The sequence below is a fragment of the Callithrix jacchus genome, chromosome 2 (genome assembly GCF_049354715.1).
Source record: "Callithrix jacchus isolate 240 chromosome 2, calJac240_pri, whole genome shotgun sequence".
In the NCBI taxonomy this organism is placed as follows: domain Eukaryota; kingdom Metazoa; phylum Chordata; class Mammalia; order Primates; family Cebidae; genus Callithrix; species Callithrix jacchus.
This window is the reverse complement of record NC_133503.1, coordinates 164810710-164828030: the sequence shown is the minus strand read 5'-3', so window position 1 is coordinate 164828030 and position 17321 is coordinate 164810710. Positions and strand designations below refer to the sequence as shown.

General features: G+C 38.2%; 1 protein-coding gene across 5 annotated transcripts in view; it reads right to left on the bottom strand.

The window, feature by feature from the left end:
* Positions 1-9065: 9065 nt before the first annotated feature.
* PRKAA1 (protein kinase AMP-activated catalytic subunit alpha 1) overlaps positions 9066-17321 on the bottom strand; it is a 40420-nt gene continuing 32164 nt past the window's right edge. For all 5 annotated transcript variants that reach the window (XM_035291629.3, XM_035291631.3, XM_035291633.3 and 2 more), the window contains 3 exons: positions 14848-15334; positions 14610-14736; positions 9066-12810 (listed from right to left, as the gene is read on the bottom strand). In XM_035291629.3, coding sequence (XP_035147520.2) covers positions 12566-12810; positions 14610-14736; positions 14848-15334 — 859 coding nt within the window. In that variant the 3' untranslated portion in view covers positions 9066-12565. The remainder of the gene's footprint in view (positions 12811-14609; positions 14737-14847; positions 15335-17321) is intronic.

Below are 17321 nucleotides of genomic sequence, written 5' to 3'. Positions count from 1 at the left end.
TGTCGACCAACGACGGTCCTGAGGGTCACTGACACCCTTTAAAAGCCAAAATTATTTTCATACTAATAGGAACATGTGATTTGCCCTCTGCACAATGCTGATGTTTGCACTGATGGTGGAAAAAGGTGCTGGCACCTCCGCAGGAATTACAGTAATCACACCAAATGGTACTGGGAGCCCTTTTTCATCACCACACCCCCACAGTAAGAAAAATAGGCCGGGTGCAGTGGCTCACGCCTGTAATCCTAACACTTTGGGAAGCCGAGGTTCCAGACCAGTCTGGCCAACATGGTGAAACCCCATCTCTACTAAAATATAGAAAAATTAGCCGGGCGTGATGGCACGTGCACCTGTAATCCCAGCTACTCAGGAGGCTGAGGCAAGAGAATCACTCGAACCCGGGAGGCGGAGGTTGCAGTGAGCGGAGATTGCGCCACCACACTCCAGCCTGGACGACAGCTAGAGGCACACTCTCAAAAAAAAAAGGACAAATGAATGCTGTCACCAGAGAATATCCCTGATGAAGTTTTAAAAGTTAATTTATTATAACCACCCTGACACTTAATAATCTTTGTAAAAACTTGGAAGTCCTCACGAAGCACTTCTGCTGCATACTGAAGTGTAGGACATATCAAAGAACAGCTATTGTGAGATGGCAGTATAAACTGAAGTAGATACTTTCTTCCTGAAACACAAATTTTACTAAGATGAATAACACACTGGTTAATTCAGACTTGGGTATTTGACAAGCCTTTCTTCAAAAGGAACAAAGGGAACTTGGAACTTCAAGAAAAACAGAAAAGAGAGAGAAAGAGGGAGGGTCGGAAAAAGAAAGCAATTGACAATGTTGCCAGTGACAAAATTCAAGATTTGGGGCAAAAAAAATAAATGATTTTGGAAGAAATGGTATTCACCATAATAATCTTGGCAGCTTCCAATTATCTCCAGAATTTTCTGTTATCAGTGGAGAGATTATCTATTGTGACTTTTATTTACATTGTTTGCTTAAATACATCAATATTTGTGCAGGCTGCATAAGTGAACCAGTAGTATTTGAAAACAATCAATGCATGACTGCAGTAGCCAGCCTCCAAGATGGCATTCACTCCTGGCATTCACATCCGTATGCACTGCCTTCCTACACTGTACCAGGTTTGGTCTGTGTTACCTACAGAAGAGGGCAGATGTGACAGTCTATCATTTCTGATATTAATTATAGGACACTTAAGTTGGTGGCAGTGTTTCTTAATCTGTCTAGAGGTTTACGTGGCTATGTTCCCTGTATACCTGAAACACTGAAAATTAAGCCAAATACTTATTTGTGCACTTTTCTGTACATATCTCTATAAAAGTCTTAAAAAAAGAAAACATGTACCTCCCTAACAAGATGCCCAGAGCAGGATTTATCTTATGGTCACTTGCATATGCCATTAGTTCATAGTAGCCATAAGAAATAGAGGATTCAAGATGGCGTGGTAAGAACAACTCAGGATCGCAGTTCTCAGTGAACGCTCAGAGGGTAAGTCAAAGCCGCGTTTCCAGACGGATCTTTGTTGCCCACTGAACAGGGAAATTCCCAGGTGTAGGAAAGATACGGGAAGCAAGTGCAGCCGTTTTGGCTGTTGCGGCCACTTCGACCGGCGCCGCAGCGCAGCGGCACTCCGTGACAATCCACACAAAACACACTGGCCCGGGTGCCCTGCTAAACCAGCGATCTGAGATTTGGGAGGGCAGATTAGCATATCCATCTGATTAAACAGGACTTGGACAGTGAGCCAGACCAGGAGATTCCTGGGAAGTGGCGTTTGAGCCAGCGCTGAGGCTCGCTGCACGGGAAATCACACAGATCCCGGTGCCTTAACAAAAAAAAAAAAGAAAGGCGCTCTGAGGCAGGGAGCCAGGAGAGCAGGCTCGGTGGGTTTCACCCCCACAGGGACAAACAAAACGGCAATTCGAAATGCTCCGGGTGGAGAGTTTCACTGCGGGCATAGCTGAACCCAGGACGGTGCAGTTCGGTGGGGGAGGGGCGTTCACCATTACCGAGGCAATCCGCCCCTACTGAGGTACACTCCCATTGCTGACACAGCCTGCCATTGCCGAGGCAACCCGCCATAACAGAGAGACTCCGCTGCAGGGCGGAGCCCGTGGCAGCAGGGCAGAGCCCGCAGCGGACCCCACATCAGCAGAGCGGATCCTTGGCAGGCAAATAGTGACTAGACTGCCTCCTAGCTGGGCAGGATAGTGCAACGGACACTTATAAAGAAAGCCCCAACTCCCCGAGACAGAGCATCTGAGGAAAAGAAGGGGGTTTTAAGAGTTCTGCTGCAGCAGACATAATGTAGCAGCCTATCAGCCCTGAATGAACAATGGAGCTCACAGCTCAGCACTTGAGCTCCTATAAAGTACAGACCATCTCCTCAAGCAGCTCCCTGACCCCTGTATATCCAGAGTCACCTCAAAAAGGATCGATCAGACTGACATTAGGTGGGCCTCATTCTGGGACAAAGATAGCAGAAGAAGAAACTGGTAGCATCCCTCACTGTCCTGCAGCTGCTACAGGTGTACCCCAGACAAGCAGGGCCTGGAGGGGACCTCAGCAGTCGTACAGCGGAGGGGCTAGACTGGTAGAAGGAAAACCAACAGAAATACCTCATCATCAACAATCTAGGCATCCACTCAGAGACCCAATCGAAAAGTCAGCAACTAATCAGACGACAGGTGGATAAATCCACAAAGATGGGAAGAAACCAGCGGAAAAAGGAGGAAAACACCCGAAACTAGAACACCTCACCGCCTACAAAGGAACAAAACTCCTCACCAGCGACGAACAAAGCTGGACGGAGTATGACTGTGACGAAATGATGAAATCAGACTTCAGAAGGTGGGTAATGAGAACTTCAGTGAGCTAAAAGAACATGTTCTAAATCAATTCAAAGAAACTAAGAACCTTGAAAAAAAAGATTCGAGGAAATGATAACAAGAATGGATAACACAGAGAGGAATATGAATGAATTGAAGGAGCTGAAAAACACAACACGAGAACTTCACGAAGCATGCAGAAGTTTCAACAGCCGAATTGACCAAGCAGAAGAAAGAATATCAGAAGTCGAAAATCAACTCAATGAAATAAAACAAGAAACCAAGATTAGAGAAAAAAACACAAAAAGGAATGAACAAAGTCTCCAAGAAATATGGGATTATATGAAGAGACCTAACCTACGTTTGATAGGTGTACCAGAAGGGGACGAAGAGAATGAATCCAAGCTGGAAAATACTCTTCAGGATATTATCCAGGAAAATTTCCCCAACCTAGCAAGGTAGGCCAACACTCAAATCTGGGAAATACAGAGAACACCACAAAGATACTCCACAAGAAGAGCAACCCCAAGGCACATAATCATCAGATTGACCAGGGTTGAAATGAAGGAGAAAATACTAAGGGCAGCCAGAGAGAAAGGTCGGGTAACCCACAAAGGGAAGCCCATCAGACTCACAGCAGATCTCTTGGCAGAAACGCTACAAGCAAGAAGAGAGTGGGGGCCAATATTCAACATCCTTAAAGAAAAGAACTTTCAACCCACAATTACATATCCAGCCAAACTGAGCTTCATAAGTGAAGGAAAAATAAAATTCTTTGCGAACAAGCAAGTACTCAGAGATTTTGTCACCACCCAGACTGCTTTATAAGAGCTCCTGAAAGAGGCACTACACATAGAAAGGAACAACCAGTACCAGCCATTCCAAAAACACACTAAATGCTAAAGAGCATCAACAAAATGAAGAATCTTAATCAAATAACGAGCAAAACAGCCAGCTAGCATCAAAATGGCAGTATCAAATTCACACATAAAAATATTAAACCTAAATGTAAATGGGCTAAATGCACCAATCAAAAGACACAGACTGGCAAATTGGATAAAAAATCAAAACACATCAGTGTGCTGTATCCAGGAAACCCATCTCACATGCAAGGATACACAAAGGCTCAAAATAAAGGGATGGAGGAAGATTTACCAAGCAAATGGAGAGCAAAAAAAAAAAGCAGGATTTGCAATTCTCATCTCTGATAAAATAGATTTTAAAGCAACAAAGATCAAAAGAGACAAAGAAGGTCATTACATAATGGTAAAAGGATCGATACAACAAGAAGAGCTAACAATCCTAAATATATGTGGACCCAATACAGGAGCACCGAGATATACAAGGCAAGTTCTTAATGACTTACAAAGAGACTTAGACTCCCACACAATAATAGTGGGAAACTTTAACAATCCACTGTCAATATTAGACAGATCAACTAGACAGAAAATTAACAAGGATATCCAGGGCCTGAACTCAGACCTGGAACAAGCAAACCTGATAGACATTTACAGAACTCTCCACCCCAAATCCACAGAATATACATTCTTCTCAGCACCACATAACACCTACTCTAAAATTGACCACATAATTGGAAGTAAAGCACTCCTCAGCAAATGCAAAACAACGAAAATCATAACAAACAGTCTCTCAGGACATAGCGCAATCAAATTAGAACGCAGAATTCAGAAACTAACCCAGAATCGCACAGCTTCATGGAAACTGAACAACTGGCTCTTGAATGTTGACTGGATAAACAATGAAATGAAGGCAGAAATAAACAAGTTCTTCGACACCAATGAGAACGAGGACCCAACATACCAGAATCTCTGGAACACATTTAAAGCAGTCTCCAGAGGAAAATATATAGCAATAATGCCCATATGAGAAGAGTGGAGAAATCCAAAATTGACACCCTATCATCAAAATTGAAAGAGCTGGAGAAGCAAGATCAAAAACACTCAAAACCGAGCAGAAGACAAGAAATAACTAAGATCAGAGCAGAACTGAAGGACATAGAGACACAAAAAACCCTTCAAAAAATCAATAAATACAAGAGCTGGTTTTTTGAAAAAATCAACAAAATAGACCACTAGCCAGACTGATAAAAAAGAAAAGAGAGAACAACCAAATAGATGCAATAAAAAATGATAAAGGGGAAATCACCACAGATTCCACAGAAATTCAAACCATCATCAGAGAATATTACAAACAACTCTATGCACATAAACTAGTAAACCTGGAAGAAATGGATAAATTCCTGGACACCTGTGTCCTCCCAAGCCTAAATCAGGAGGAAGCCGAAACTATGAATAGACCAATAACAAGGTCTGAAGTTGAGGCAGCAATTAAGAGCCTACCACACAAAAAAAGTCCAGGTCCAGATGGGTTCACAGCCGAATTCTACCAGACACACAAAGAGGAGCTGGTACCATTCCTTCTGAAACTATTCCAATTAATCCAAAAAGAGGGAATCCTTCCCAAATCATTTTATGAGACCAACATCATCCTGTTACCAAAACCCGGCAGAGACCCAACAAGAAAAGAAAACTTCAGGCCAATATCCATGATGAACATAGATGCAAAAATCTTCAATAAAATACTGGCAAGCCGATTGCAACAGCACATGAAAAAACTTATCCATCATGATCAAGTAGGATTCATCCCAGGGATGCAAAGCTGGTTCAACATACGCAAGTCTATAAACGTAATTCCCCACATAAACAGAACCAAAAACAAGAACCACATGATTATCTCAATAGACACAGAGAAGGCATTTGACAAAATACAACAGACCCTTATGCTAAAAACCCTCAATAAACTCGGTATTGATGGAACGTATCTCAAAGTAATAAAAGCTATTTATGACAAACCAACAGCCCATATCATACTGAATGGGCAAAAACTGGAAGCATTCCCTTTGAAATCTGGCACTAGACAAGGATGCCCTCTTTCACTCCTATTCAATATAGTACTGGAAGTTCTAGCCAGAGCAATCGGCAAGAAAAAGAAATAAAGGGTATTCAAATAGGAAAGGTGGAAGCCAAATTGTCACTATTTGCAGACGACATGATAGTATACCTAGAAGACACCATCGCCTCAGCCCAAAAACTCCTGAAACTGATAAGCAACTTCAGCAAAGTCTCAGGATATAAAATCAATGTGCAAAAATCACAAGCATTCCTATACACCAATAACAGACTTAAAGAGAGCCAAATCAAGAATGAACTGCCATTCACAGTTGCTACAAAAAGAATAAAATACCTAGGAATACAACTCACAAGGAACGTAAGGGACCTTTTCAAGGAAAACAACAAACCACTGCTCAATGAAATAACAGAAGACACAAACAGATGGAGAAACATTCCATGTTCATGGTTAGGAAGAATTAATATCGTGAAAATGGCTATACTGCCCAAAGTAATTTACAGAATCAACGCTATCCCCATCAAGCTACCATTGACTTTCTTCAAAGAACTGGAAAAAACCACCATGAACTTCATATGAAACCAAAAGAGAGCCCACATAGCCAAGTCAATTCTAAGCAAAAAGAACACAGCGGGGGGCATCACACTACTGGACTTCAAACTATACTACAAGGCTACAGTAATCAAAACAGCATGGTTCTGGTACCAAAACAGAGATATAGACCAATGGAACAGAACAGAGGCATCAGAGGCAACACAACATATCTACAACCATACAATCTTTGATAAACCTGACAAAAACAAGCAATGTGGAAAGGGATTCCCTGTTTAATAAATGGTGTTGGGAAAACTGGCTAGCCATGTGCAGAAAGCAGAAACTGGACCCCTTCCTGACACCTTACACCAAAATTAACTCCAGATGGATTAAAGACTTAAACATAAGACCTGGCACCATAAAAACCCTAGAAGGAAATCTAGGCAAAACCATTCTGGACATATGAGCAGGCAAGGACTTCATGACCACAACACCAAAAGCATTGGCAACAAAAGCCAAAATAGACAAATGGGACCTAATCAAACTCCACAGCTTCTGCACGTCAAAAGAAATAGTCACTAGAGTGAATCAGCAACCAACAGAATGGGAAAAAATGTTTGCAGTCTACCCAACTGACAAAGGGCTGATATCCAGAATTTACAAAGAACTCAAACAGATTTACAGGAAAAAAACAAACAAGCCCATTCAAAAATGGGCAAAGGATATGAACAGAAACTTTACAAAAGAAGACATACATGAGGCCAACAAACATATGAAAAAATGCTCATCGTCACTGGTAATTAGAGAGATGCAAATCAAAACCACATTGAGATACCATCTCACGCCAGTTCGAATGGCGATCATTAAAAAATCTGGAGACAACAGATGCTGGAGAGGATGTGGAGAAATAGGAACACTTTTACACTGTTGGTGGGAGTGTAAGATAGTTCAACCATTGTGGAAGACAGTGTGGCGATTCCTCAAGGCCTTAGAAATAGAATTCCAATTGACCCAGCAATCCCATTACTGGGTATATATCCAAAGGACTATAAATCATTCTACTATAAGGACACATGCACACGAATGTTCATTGCAGCACTGTTTATATTAGCAAGGACCTGGAACCAACCCAAATGCCCATCGATGACAGACTGGATCGGGAAAATGTGGCACATATACACCATGGAATATTATGCAGCAATCAAAAATGATGAGTTTGTGTCATTTGTAGGGACATGGATGAATCTGGAGAACATCATTCTCAGCAAACTGACACAAGAACAGAAAATGAAATACCGCATATTCTCACTCATAGGTGGGTGATGAAAAATGAGAACACATGGACACAGGGAAGGGAGTACCAAACACTGGGGTCTATGGGGGGAATAGGGGAGGGGCAGCGGCGGGGGGGAGCTGGGGAGGGATAGCCGCGGGAGAAATGCCACATGTGGGTGAAGGGGAAGAAGGCAGCAAAACACAGTTATGTCTGTACCTATGCAAATGTCTTGCATGTTCTGCACATGTACCCCAAAACCGAAAATGCAATTACAAAAAAAAAAAAATATGCAAATGTCTTGCATGTTCTGCACATGTACCCCAAAACCGAAAATGCAATTACAAAAAAAAAAAAAAAAAAAAAGGAATAGAATTTGCAGAGTAACTAAATGGTGCTTGAAACTGTGCCCCTAACTAATAGGGTCTTTCCTAAATCTCTCAAATAACCTAACCCTAATCCCCTCTCCCACTAAGTTTTTATACTTCACCCACCACTTCTCTACTAACTCTGACTAACTTCTACTAACTTCTCTACTAACTCTATGATTTTGATTCACCTAATATATTTAATACAATGTCTTATGCTGTCTTTTTAAGACAACATGATCATTTTTCAAAATCCTTTAAATTTAGCATAATTTATTGGCATTTACAGCAAAGAGAACAGTTTATTTACAATAAATAAAAAGTTCAATAAATACCCTGATTTTTCAAACAAGACTTTCTTGGACAGTTTTTGTACAGCCAAAGTAAATGCCTATAGCAATTTATACGTTCCCTAAAAATACAACCTTATATACTATTCCTAACACTCTAGCAGTTTTCTTTGGTTGTCTTAAAGAAAGCAGAGTGTCAACAATCTAGCACAAGCCCCTACCTAACAATTTCACATGGATACAATATTTAATACTAATCAAATTCTTACAGTAGTAGGATTCTAACTAAATCAAGGGTTAGAAACTGATAAATGATAGTTGCTTTGGCCTTTGTTGTATCTATCTTAATGTTTTGTTCAAGTCGTTGGTTGTTAGATGACATCAAGACTCAGGTGGTCAAGACAAAAATCACAATGATTGAGAACTTAAATGTGGTCAGGCACATTAAAATAAAATATATTTTATATTTTTAGGTACATTGTTTTTTGTTGTTGTTTTGATGGGTTTTTGAGACACAGTCTCACTCTATCGCCCAGACTAGAGTGCAGTCGCATGATCTCAGCTTGCTGCAACCTCCACCTCCCGGGTTCAAGCGGTTCTCATGCCACAGCATCTCGAGTAGGTAGGACTACAAGTGCCCACCACCACAGCCAGCTAATTTTTGTATTTTCAGTAGAGATGGGGTTTCACCATGTTAGCCAGGCTGGTCTTGAACTCCTGACCTCAGGTGATCCACCGACCTCGGCCTCCTAGAGAGCTGGAAATACAGGTGTGAGCCACTGCACCCAGCCAGTACATTGTTAAAAAGAAAGGTGCACAGATACTTAGCCTTTTATTTTCACCAAGTTTTTCCAGAGGTTCAAAACACATAAGTACATTGTAAAAGATGATAAATGAAGTTTTTCTTTATTATATCATATTTCTAAATCAAGAAATTGAAATTGTATACTTAAATATATTTTGGTCAAAATATACATGAACCACAAATATTAACTTCTACCTACCAACAAATTACAGTTAAGTTGTATGTGGAATTTCATTCTTGTCAGAACTCAAAATGGAAATAAAATTTATGTTATGGGTGGGAAGATGGGGGAAGGAATTAAGGGAAAAAAAGATCTGGACAACACACACTTTTCTTTCATTCTGAAGTTCTAAAGGTGCCAGTCAGAACATAGATGCATAGAGTTCTACATCTAGCCACAGGTTACCAAGCATTAATTCAATGTGAATGGTGTCACTACATCATCAAAAAGAGCAGTGCTAGGCAGAGAAGGATTTTGTATAAAATAATCTAAAACTCTGAAAAATTACAAAAGCATCTCAAGAAAAAAAATAAAGTAAAAGCAATGGAGTTTATTTCAGTAAAATTATTTTAAATTAGATGTGATATATTAAGCTCCCATATGCCCCATCCTGGTAGAAAAATTATTCTCAGTGAGAAATCAATTATTTTAATGGCAAAATTTTTACATATCAGTAAAATCTGTTATATTTAAAACTATGTATACAGTACATTTCTGGCAAAAAAAAAAAAAACCTTATACATCTTTCAGTTGTCAAGACAAAGTAAAAATATGGTTGCATAAAGTCACAAAAAATATAAATTGCTGAAAAGATAATTTTAAAAAGATTAAAAATCATTTGCATTGACTCCCTTACCACTTCAATATTAGTAAGAATTTGCAAACGACAAAATTTTGTGAAAATTCTGTTGCAATCTTGACACACTTAACCAAAGGTTGTCATTTCAAATACCCTAGCTTAAAAAGAATTTACTGCAATTGTCTGTGCATTTATCATACTATTTATACAAGTGCAATATTTAAATATTTTCAAGATAAAACACAGTAACTAAAAGGAATCACAATAACTTATAGGCAAAGTTTACAAAATTAACAATTTTTAGAAAGTCCTATTTAATTGGTTCCTTCTTTTCTTCCCCTCTCCCACAACAGCTTATATAGAACCATTACTTAATTCTATATACAAATTTGAAACTTTAAAAATACAGTCTTCTGTTAACATCAGGAACATCTGTGCATTTAGAGACCCTATATAAAATTAGAATCTCCTAAAGAGAGGGCCAACATACAAGTTATAAATACACTTTTGAACTCATTTTTAAATGGAAGTTCTATTACTTTGTATAGCTTTGAAATTAGAAGTTGAATAAAACAAGCCCTGGACAAAAAGCAGCAAGATTTTTCTTCTGAATTCAGTGCATGATTCTACAAGTGCTTGAATCAAATCTACTAGAGTCACCATTTATGCAAGCCATCATGACACATGAGTTCATCATGATCTGGTTACACGGGTCCTTACTGTACTTGCCAAAAATCATCCTAATATATGATTCTTAAAATAGAAAAAATATAGCTCTGTTGCAATGGGAAAATGATTAATACAAAAAAATCGATTTCTTAAAGTTAGCATAAGGCAAATATGAGTGATACAATATTAATTTATTAGCATACACATGATACCAATTGTATCTCAGGTGACTAAATCTTCATCTACATCTATTGTGTGATGCTATTACTAAGAATGAGAAAAAGAAAATATCAGTGTAAATCAGAGACCTTAGGAAGATCAATTATCTTTACACAGTTCCCATAATGCTTATATTTTAAAAAGTAATTGAAGTCCAAAACAAATGTGACCGTTTATCAATAGAATTGATTTGCTCCACATTTTATCAAAATAATGTTATACCCAACTAAAGAGTTATAACCAAATGTCATATGTAAACTTTAATTGGATCCTGGTTTGAAATAATCAGCTATAAAGAACTTTGGGGGATAACTTCAGACATTTAAATATGGCTTGATTAGATGATATTGGAGAATTATTAATTTCACAGTAGTATTATGGTATTTTTAGGAGAATATCATTATCTTTAGGAGATGCTTGAAGTATTTTCATGGTGATAAGTATGTCTGTAACATCCAAATGGTTCGGGGGACATATATACATACACACATACATATATGCATATATATGCATAACTAGTTGTATCTTTATACATATGTAGGTATAGAGAATAAAATAACAAAACATTAACAACTGCTGAATCTTAACGGTAGACATACATGTGCGCTTACCCTACAGTTTTTCAATTTTTCTGTTTTTAAAAATGTTCATAATAAATTTGGGGGGGGGGGGAGTCATAGCCAAGCACTTAAAGATTTTAAGAGATAGTCTTGCTATGCACTGAATCAATTTCAAAGATACATAATCAAATAACTAGCAATGTTAGCATATACCCAATACTGACTGACATGATGAGCCAGAGGAATTTAAGAAACTGGCAAAACTAATTTATTTATTTACAGTATGTGCAACTCAGCTCTTGTAACAAAAAGAACATTTTGTGTACAGAATACAGTGGGAAAATTTTAAGATTAAAATTAGTGCTACAGTATCTGAATATATAAATTCTGTTTCTGGACTTGTAAAGCTAAAATAAAATTTAAATTAGGTTTGATATCTGATAATGACTTAGCATACACTAGGAATTTTAAAAGGGGATATGGAGGCTGGGTGCAGTGGCTTGCACCTATAATCCCAGCACTTTGGGCGGCTGAATGGGTAGATCACAAGGCCAGGAGTTTGAGATCAGCCTGGCCAACACAGTAAAACACCCTCTCTACCAAAAATACAAAAAATTAGCCAGGTGTGGTGGCACACGCCTGTAGTCCCAGCTACTCAGGAGGCTGAGGCGGGAGAATCACTTGAATCCAGGAGGTGGAGGTTGCAGTGAGCCGAGACCATGCCATTGCACTCCAGCCTGGGTGACAAGAGTGAGACTCCATCTCAAAAAAAAAGGAGGGGGAATATGGAAGAAGTTATCCAGATTGTTACTAATGCTGGAAGATACCAGCTATTTAAGTAGTTAAAGAGCCCAGAAAACAAAATCACCTATAAAGGTCTCTGAGAATTCTAGGCAAATATTTATTGAATAAATTTATGAAGCAAATATATAACATGTAATAATATATGAAGGCTTTATGTAAATTAATAATTTCAAAGCCCTGTGTACACTAAATATAAAATAGCCAAAAATCAAGTGAGCCTGAGAGACGTATATATTATCCTATATACATACTGCACAATGAACAACAAAATGATCTTAATTGATTTCTGCATATTAGGCTTTTAACTATTAATCATTTTCCAATCCCTGTGCAAATTGCATTCCAAACGCCAGTCCTCAGTTATAATTATGTATAACTTGATTACAAATGGAATCATTTGGCTACAACTTATTACGCATGCTTATTGCTACCAAAGAAATAAGCAAAGTTTTAGGTTTATTGTGCAAGAATTTTAATTAGATTTGCACACATCTCAAAAAATTCTATTGTATGACTTCCAGGTCTCGGAGTTAGGTCAACAGGAGAAGAGTCAAGTGAGGTCACAGATGAGGTAAGAGAAACTTCTGAGGATTTTCCTTGAGCCTCAGCATCTGAATCACTCCTTTGGCAAGATCGATAGTTGCTAACTGATCCCGATCTCTGTGGAGTAGCAGTCCCTGATTTGGCTTCTGTAATTTCATCTGGGTAAAAAGAATTTCAATTTATTATACTCTATGACCTTACGCCCAAAATTTTTGTAACAATATTGAATTTGCTTCGTTAAGTGGGGCTACTGGCCAGCTATCAAGAGTATGTTTATTAGGCCGGGCACGGTGGCTCACACCTGTAATCCCAGCACTTTGGGAAGCCGAGGCAGGTGGATCATGAGGTCAAGAGATTGAGACTATCCTGGTCAACATGGTGAAACCCCGTCTCTACTAAAAATACAAAAAATTAGCTGGGCATGGTGATGCATGCCTGTAATCTCAGCTACTCAGGAGGCTGAGGCAGGAGAACTGCCTGAACCCAGGAGGCGGAGGTTGAGGTGAGCCGAGATCGCACCATTGCACTCCAGCCTGGGTAACAAGAGCGAAACTCCGTCTCAAAAAAAAAAAAAAAAAAGTATGTTTTTTCTAAATACCTTCTAAAATAGAGGCAATGAGCCTGTATTACACCATTCACCTTTTTTACATACAGTATGTATTCTCAAGATGGCTAATCAAGGTAGGGCACAGTATAGTTACTCATCAGTTGCAATCCAAGGTTAAGAAACTCAACAAACTAACAATCTAAGGATTCATAAATATTATTCTATCGCAAAAAAAAAATCCTTCTATATTAAAATCATAGAATCAATGCACTTAAAATTTAGAAGGTATACTGGAAACCATCTCATCCAACCCCTCACTTTATTAATAAGAAAACCCAGAGAAGTGATTTACCTAAGGTAACAAATGAACAAAAAGGTTAGTCTAGAACTCAACTCTCCTCTCAGCTCAGTGCTTTTTACTTTCCACTTTCCCTTCATATTTCATTTAGCATTTCATAAAAAAGCAACAAATCCAATGAATAAAAATCAAAGAAAAACTAAGGTTGAGAACACAATGCAAAAACAAAAATGAAAAACTAAAGTTGGAAACACAATACAAAAACAAAAATGGTATTCAATTGGTATACTGAAGGACTAGTAAATCTAAGGTTGCAAATTTGATCCACATATGAGAAAAATAAAACCCATTCCATATTTCAGACTGTATTAGTATACGTTAGCAGATCCATACTATAAGAGACATAAAGATAACCAGACAAACCGGTTTGGCCAACATATCATGGCTCAAATCTGTGTCTTTCTGCTACTATGTGTTTACAATCTTTGAATTTATAAAGAAGAAAAAAATTCATAGGTGAACCTTATCTAATAATTCTATGTAACCTTCCATAAGCAAAGGTGATACTGTATTTTTTAAAAATTTTGTAGAGACAGAGTCTTACTGTGTTGCTAAGGCTGGTCTCAAATTCCTGGAGTCAAGCGATCCTCCCACCTCGGCCTCTCAAAGTGCTGGACTGTATAGGCATGAGCCACCACACCTACGCTCAACACCGTATCTCAATGCAATTGAAATGGCCAGTGCTGAAAACTTACTTAATAATAAAAACTCATGGGAAAGTCAGTATTTATTTCTAAATAAAACATTTTCTCTTTCCAAAATGAACCACACCAAAAAAACAAATGCAGCAGAAAACTATCACCTTACGAACAGACTGCACCTAGCTTTAAGGATTTTACAAGATGATAATCTTAAAAGGACAGCATTCTATTAAGATTACAAAAATAATAAGACTCATAAATGTTAATACTGCAAAGGCACAAGAAGTCACATTTTCTATTCCTTTGCAACTGAATTACTAGGAACAAGTCAAGAAGCTTCAAAAGAATCAAAGAATAAAATACCAAGTTAGTAACAAGGTCTAATGTACATTGTTTGTGTGATGTACATACCATCAATACTACGGAAATCCAGTAGGTAAGTTCTACTGTCCACTTGGTATAACTGTAGACTCATTTTGGAGTAAGTGCTTGTCACAGGATTCTTCCTTCGTACACGCAAATAATAGGGGTTTACAACCTAGCACATGGTATAACAAAATCAAAGTCAAAAGTAGTTCTTCTATAAAATATTTTATAGAATACGGGTTTGCCAAATATGCTAATAATCAAAATGTTACTTCTTTCTTACCTTCCATTCATAATCCAATTGTTTAATTGCTCTACAGACTTCTGCCATAATATCATTTGGTCGACTTTGACTTCTAATTCCTAAATGCCATTTTGCTTTCCTTACACCTTGGTGTTTGGATTTCTGTGGATTTAATTCATCAAGGGTATGGCGTGCCCTTGGCGTTTCAGCAACCAAGAATGGTACTCTTTCAGGATGGGGACGAGTCAGGTGGTGATCATCAAGAAAAGAATCAGGTGGGCTTGTCGCCAAATAGAAATCTTTGGCTTCATTCATTATTCTCCTGTTATCTATTATGAGATGGTAAGCAACTGCCAAAGGGTCCTGGTGATTTCTGTTATAAAGACAGCTGAGAACTTCCTCTTCTGAGCATTCAAACTTTTCACATACTTCTTTTAAGGCTTCATCATCAATCATGGTTGAACTATATGATGGATCCTCAGGAAAGAGATATTTTGGAAGGTCCTGTTTAAACCATTCATGTTCCCTGAGAGAGAATGGCAAGATCAGGAGAAGAATTCTGAATAGAGCAGAGACTAAGAGTAATAGTTTGAGGAATTTAGATTATGAATTAATATATATTTATACCCATACTATATTATTATCACTTTTTCCACTGAAAGTTTCCTCTTCTGCTCACACTTCATCGTGTATGTTGAGGGAAATGCTCCAGTTTTCCTCCAGTTTTAAGACGGAGAATGTACCAGGCACGGTGGCTCATGCCTGTAATCCCACTTTGGGAGGCCGAGGCGGGTGGATCATGAGGTCAGGGGTTCAAGAGCAGCCTGGTCAACATAGTGAAACCTTGTCTCGACTAAAAATACAAAAATTAGCCAGGTATGGTGGTGCATGTCTATAATCCCGGCTACTCGGGAGGCTAAGGCAGGAGAATCACTTGAACCCGGCTAGCAGGAGTTTGCAGCCAACCAAGATTGCGCCACTCACTGCACTCCATCCTGGGCAATAAAGCGAGACTTCAACTCAAAAAAAAAAAAAAAAAAAGAGGGAGCATGCACTGATGTACCAACGGGGGAAAAAGTATGGGACAAATGACAATGACAAAGAACAGCTTATTTCCAGCTCAGAAAGATGACATATCTTAAGTAGCTTCATTATAATTCTCTTTTGATATAATGTTAAGTGCAAATAATATAACAAGAAAAATAGTAGACAACTATTGAGTACTTACTGTGTGCTAAGTTTTATGCTAAACACTTCCTATATGTTGTCTCCCCTTATTCTCAAAGCAATTATATGAAGATAATAGTATCTCCTTGTTTTAAATGAAGGAACTGAGGTTAAAAAAAAAAATCAAAGAACATGCTCAACATCACAAAGACAGTAAGTGACAGAACCAGAATTGTAACTCAGTTCTAAGTGACTGGAAAGGCCATGCCCTGAATGATTTCCTATTCTAATTCCCTAACTTCATATATTTAAGAATATGTTTGACCTGCACTATGTCAAACATTATGTTAAACTTAAAAAAAAAAAAAGGATCCAGAGAGGAAAAAAAACAAAAGAACAATTGTTATCTTCTGGGTTATGGGATTAAAGGTAATTTTTTTGATGTTTTTCTAAGTCTTTTTCAATTGTCATGTATTACATTTTAATTGGAAGAAAATAGGTAAAACACAAGTGAAAACATTTGTTACCTAGGTAGTTTTAAAATATAAATTTTAGAGAATGATGTATCCTTTCCCTTTGGTGGTAAAATCATGCCCTGACATGCATAGTCTCTTTTTTTAGCTAGTCTAAAACATGTGTATTAAGTGGAAAGTAATCAAGCTTCAAGTTCTACATATAATCTTTCCTTCTTCTTCATTACACTCATGCTGCTTTCCTATTTACTATTTCTAGATCCATATCAGATGACGATGAGTTCATGTCCTTTGTAGGGACATGGATGAACCTGGAAACCATCATTCTCAGCAAACTGACACAAGAGCAGAAAATCAAACACTGCATGTTCTCACTCACAGGCGGGTGTTGAACAATGAGAACACATGGACACAGGGAGGGGAGCACTACACACTGGGGTCTGTTGGGGGGAAATAGGGGAGGGACAGTGGGGGGTGGGGAGTTGGGGAGAGATAGCAGGGGGAGAAATGCCAGATATAGGTGAAGGGGAGGAAGGCAGCAAATCATACTGCCACATGTGTACCTATGTAACAATCTTGCATGTTCTTCACATGTACCCCAAAACCTAAAATGCAATTAAAAAAAATAAAAGAATAAAGTAAATTAAAAAAAAGACCAAAGAGGGCAAAATTTCCATACGGAAAAAAAAAAAGAAGAAACAAAGCTTGCAGTAAAATTGTTTAAGTCTTCATCAGAAATGGCTCACCCAAATTTGAGAAGAAAATTTGTCATCATTTTTGTCTTATTTAAAATAGTAGGTTGAACCAGATGAAACTGGTAATACTGACTTTTACCTACAAAACAGGAATTTTGCATATATTGAATGTATACTA